A 5,446-nucleotide genomic window follows, 5' to 3' on the forward strand; every position below is an offset into this window, starting at 1 on the left:
CTCGCAATGTTACTTCCTCATCTCGCATTAGATTCTCACTCTTGCGTTGTGTTCTCATCTCACTGTTCATTCTCATCTCATACAGTATGATCTCATTATTCATGTATGTTCTCATCTTGTATTATGCTCTCATATCGCAGTGTTCTCATTGTTACATTCTCATCTCACATTATGTTCTCATCATTCACACTTATGTTCTCAGCATCTTCTCATCTCATATTGTTAGATTCTCATCTCATGTTCTCGTTAGTTATTTTCTCATCTTGTATTATGTTCTCATATCGCAGTATGTTCTCATCTCATATTGTTACTCTCATCTGGCATTATGTTCTCATCTCATATTGTTACCTTCTCATCTGGCATTATGTTCTCATCTCGTATTGTTACCTTCTCATCTGGCATTATGTTCTCATCTCATAGTGTTACCTTCTCATCGGGCATTATGTTCTCATCTCATAGTGTTACCTTCTCATCTGGCATTATGTTCTCATCTCGTAGTGTTACATTCTCATCTGGCATTATGTTCTCATCTCGTAGTGTTACCTTCTCATCTGGCATTATGTTCTCATCTCGTAGTGTTACCTTCTCATCTGGCATTATGTTCTCATGTCATAGTGTTACCTTCTCATCTGGCATTATGTTCTCATCTCATAGTGTTACCTTCTCATCTGGCATTATGTTTTCGTCTCATATTGTTACCTTCTCATCTGGCATTATGTTCTCATCTCATAGTGTTACCTTCTCATCTGGCATTATGTTTTCGTCTCATATTGTTACCTTCTCATCTGGCATTATGTTCTCATGTCATAGTGTTACCTTCTCATCTGGCATTATGTTCTCGTCTCATAGTGTTACCTTCTCATCTGGCATTATGTTCTCATCTCGTAGTGTTACCTTCTCATCTGGCATTATGTTCTCGTCTCATAGTGTTACCTTCTCATCTGGCATTATGTTCTCGTCTCATAGTGTTACCTTTTCATCTGGCATTATGTTCTCATCACACATTGTTCCATTCTCATCTCGTATTGCTGTATTCTGATGTTGCATGATGCTTTCATATCGCGTAGTTCCGTTCTCATGCGCTCGACATGTTAGTTAGGGGAAGTTTCACGTGGTCATTCTAAGATTTTATCTTCATCTCAGCTGTGTCATCTTCCTGTGAGGTCAATGACTCGCAAACGTCCGCCACACTGAAGCTTAACTCCACGGCGCCCCCGTGTGGCACTCAGACTCAGCTGTCCTCCTGCTGGGACAACGCGCACACACACTAGTTTGAGGTAAACATGCACAAGAGTAAAAATAGTCTCATTAAACCTCAGCAAGCGGCAGCACATACACAGTCTCACCCTCATCTTTCTCATTTGATTCTCTTCCCTTCCACGAGCTGATGTCCATCTGCAGCTCATCCTCGTGTCATGTTCGCCTCACCTTCGTCATCCTCATCTCATCTTCCTCGCGGTGTCATGCTTGCGTGAGGTCACGTGGATTTTCACGCACTCGTTAACAAGTTGCGATGTCTCGGCGTCGCGTGCACACGCCGTGCGCGATCACACCGTGCAGTGGCGGGGGCGCGGCGTGGCTTGGAGGGGGGTGGGGGGGCGGTTCCTGCTCGTGCCTGGCGTTTAAAACGCTTTGGACCAGACCGGAGAGACAGCACCGAGACCCGGTCCGGCACAGTCATGACTGGAGCGCCGCTCTTCAGGAGATTCGGTCCAGCCCGGTAAAAGACTGCAGAGGACTCGGATGACAGCGCAGGCCCGAACCGGCCGGACTTTTATTTCCGTGCACTGAAGCAGGACCGTGCACGCATGAGCAACAGGTAGATAAGATTCTGGACTTTAATGACGTGATGGTTCTGGTTCGGAAAAAAGTTGAAATTGCTTTTTTTTTTTTTTTTTTTACTTTTCACTCAAAGTTCATTTGTTAGTGTGTGTACGCGTGATTGCGTCAGCCCCCCTCCCGCACCTGTTAACATTTGTCTGTGGAGTGTGTGTGTTGAAGCAGCCGGCATGCCGTAAAGAAGGGGCTATGAGGTTCTGTTTGGTCCATACATGTTGATGATGATGCTAGAGCAGGTCCATGCTGTCGCCGTGACGACGCCGCTAATGATGAAGCTTGTGAATCCTCACAGGACTTCCTTGGAGGAGGTCTCGGGAGGTTCTGACAGTCAACAAGCTGCAGCCCCACCTCCTTTACACAGCTCCTCCCTCCCACCTTTGACCTTTGACACCCAATGCCTGTTCCTAATATTGTGGTCAAAAAGTGTGCCTAATGAGGTCTCCACTGACAAGCTCCTCCTTGTTTGTGTACTTTGCAGACCACCTTGACAAGGTCGAGCCCACCCCCCATGAGAGTGGAGTGACCCCCGCCCTCGCAAAGTGTTCCCGCAAGGCTTTTTCCACAAAGAGGGACCGTTCGGCGCAGCAGGCGCGGCGGCCCCGCCCCCCCCCCCAGACTGAGGCGATGGGCAGCCTGCGTGGCGGCCGCTACAGCGCAGTGTCATCAGAGGCCAACATGGTGGTCCCCAGCAAGGCGGTCGCGGGCATGGCGGCGGCCAACGGCAAAGTGCACACGCGGCCGGCGTGGGCCAGCAGGTTCGTGAAGAAAGACGGCCATTGCAACGTGCGCTTCGTCAACGTGGGCGAGAAAGGCCAGCGCTACCTGGCCGACATCTTCACCACGTGTGTGGACATCCGCTGGCGCTGGATGCTGCTGCTCTTCTGCTTGGCCTTCCTGCTCTCCTGGCTCTTCTTCGGCTGCATCTTCTGGCTGGTGGCCATCTTCCACGGCGACCTGGAGGGCCACGCCCACAAGTGCGTCTCCAACGTCAGCAGCTTCACCGCCGCCTTCCTGTTCTCCGTGGAGACGCAGACCACCATCGGCTATGGCTACCGCTATGTGACGGACGAGTGCCCCGTGGCCGTCTTCGTGGTGGTCTTCCAGAGCATCGTGGGCTGCGTCATCGACGCCTTCATCATCGGCGCCGTCATGGCCAAGATGGCCAAGCCCAAGAAGCGCAACGAGACGCTACTGTTCAGCCACAACGCCACGGTGGCCATGAGGGACAACAAGCTGTGCCTCATGTGGCGGGTGGGCAACCTGCGGCGCAGCCACCTCGTGGAGGCACACGTTCGGGCGCAGCTCCTCAAGTCGCGCACGACGCCCGAGGGCGAGTACATCCCGCTGGACCAGACCGACATCGACGTGGGCTTCGACAGCGGCGTGGACCGCATCTTCCTGGTGTCACCCATCACCGTGGTGCACGTCATCGATGAGGACAGCCCCTTCTACGACATGAGCGAGCAGGACCTGCGTAGCTCGGAGCTGGAGATTGTGGTCATCCTGGAGGGAATGGTGGAGGCCACCGCCATGACCACACAGTGCCGCAGCTCCTACGTGGCCGCCGAGATCCTGTGGGGTCATCGCTTCGAACCCGTGCTCTTCGAGGAGAAGAGCTACTACAAGGTGGACTACTCGCGCTTCCACGCCACTTACGAGGTGGCCGGCACGCCACGCTGCAGCGCTCGCGAGCTGGCCCGGAACAAATACATCCTGTCGGGCTCCGGGTCCTTCTGCTACGAGAACGAGATGGCGCTGGAGAGCAAAGAGGACACGGACGAGGGCAACGGCGGCAGTGTCGGCCCCGACGGCACGCAGGCCGACAGCATCTCCGAGACCGAACACGAGCAGACAGAACCGCTGAGGAGAGAATCGCAAATTTGACATTTGGAACGGTACCGCCGTATGGTCTGGACGTGGTAGGCGTTTTCCCGCGTCGCCATCCACGAGACAGGAAGCGCGTCCGTCGTGTGAATGGTACAAGCGGAGGACTCGATGGTGAGCTGGTCTCAGAAAAGACCCATCAGAACCTTTCACTGACAATCTGAATGTTCTAAAAGGTGCCAAAGAGTGTTACTGCTCATGTTTATTAGATTTGGTACCGACGTGTACAAGTTCTATCGGGTTTGTGTGTTTGTGTCTCTGCCAAGACCAGCCTGGGGCAAGGAGACCTCCGCCAAGGCAACACATGCACGCCAGCTAGCATCCTGCTCACCGGCTAACAAGGCGGAGGTAACAGGTTCTGTCACGAAGACGTGTAAATACATTTGCTTCACACTTTTCTAGAAGAAAATAAAAAGTCAAAATGGCGTCACATTGTTGTCGTTGTTGTTGTTGTTGTTGTTCGTGAACGTGCGCGCGCACGCGTGTGTGTGTGTCTGTGCTGCTGGGAACGTCGACAGAAGACTTCCTGTCTCACCGCTTCATCGTTCCTTTATTTATTGAATCCTTCATTGAAAGCTGTGAACAGGAAGGAGCCATTGAGGCCAGTTCCTGTATGAAAGTGTGTGTTTGTGTGCGTGCATGCGTGTGTGTGTGTGTGTGTGAACAGAAACTTCAAACACAACTGTGATGTTGGTCCTGTTTGGTGGTCACACACTTCCTGCTTCACACGGACGCCACGGCACTGACGAGCCACTTGATTAGGTACACCGTGGAATGCAAACAATGCAGACATTTCATGATCACATGACTTGTTGAAAAAGTGTCAAAGTGAGTGAACCAGGAAGTCCGAACAAAGGGACAGGAAGTGGGGACGAATAAAAGGTGACTGAAGAGAAGGTGTGGGGTTGGAAATAGTGATGATAAACTCAATTCCTTGTCATGAATCGAGTTCTTATGAGGAACTCACTCAAGTGAATCGTGAGTCTTTGTCGAGTAGCCGTACCGTGTTGTCGACTTTGTGAAGCGGCTCATGTTGGAAGACGAGTACCTGTGAGTCCCGTTTCATTAAAAAACAAAAAAACACTGGCCAGTTTTGAACGATTCGCTCATGATTTGCACATACAGTATATGCTACAGCTGGAACATGAAGACGTCTGCTGTTGGACACCTGGGCCTTATTTTCGCCCCTGCTAAAGTTAGTCCATGAAGGATTTCTTTATAATACTGTGCGTTTTTTTTCGTACTGCTGCTGTATCATTACATAGTTTGCAGTTACAGTGCGATTATATTGACTTCTTATGATACTGCAGCAACATGAAAAGCAAAGGGGCCCATATTTAACACCATGTTAGCAGCGTTAGCACTTAGCATGACAATGAAACAACAGCGCAGCCACAATTACGCACAACACAGCCTTCACCTTTGCACTCATGTCCACATAGTCCAGGTTCATGGCACGCCATGAGTGCTGCTAAGAGTAATTTATGGCGCCTTGCATTGTTTTTATGTGCAACAACTAAAAGTAACAAGCTAACACACGACTGTAGGGGTGTCCAAGCTTGTATTTGATTGTCCCTGGGCATATTGTAAAAGTAAAAGAGATCATTCATGAGATATGACACTAATTAGCTTTGTCAGCTATAACACAAAGCTAAGCGTATACAGAGGATCGTTTTTAGCATCTGTCATGTGCAAAACGTATCAAAGCGGTTAGCTAATATTG

At 50.3% G+C, this 5,446-nt stretch overlaps 1 protein-coding gene across 1 annotated transcript; it reads left to right on the forward strand.

The window, feature by feature from the left end:
- Positions 1-1,620: 1,620 nt before the first annotated feature.
- Positions 1,621-4,142, forward strand: kcnj2a (potassium inwardly rectifying channel subfamily J member 2a). Its single transcript, XM_054766699.1, has 2 exons — positions 1,621-1,819; positions 2,318-4,142. The coding sequence occupies exon 2, from the start codon at positions 2,464-2,466 to the stop codon at positions 3,721-3,723; it is 1,260 nt and encodes a 419-aa protein (XP_054622674.1). The 5' UTR covers positions 1,621-1,819; positions 2,318-2,463; the 3' UTR covers positions 3,724-4,142.
- Positions 4,143-5,446: the final 1,304 nt, after the last annotated feature.

The sequence above is a fragment of the Dunckerocampus dactyliophorus genome, chromosome 2, assembly GCF_027744805.1.
Source record: "Dunckerocampus dactyliophorus isolate RoL2022-P2 chromosome 2, RoL_Ddac_1.1, whole genome shotgun sequence".
Classification (NCBI taxonomy): domain Eukaryota; kingdom Metazoa; phylum Chordata; class Actinopteri; order Syngnathiformes; family Syngnathidae; genus Dunckerocampus; species Dunckerocampus dactyliophorus.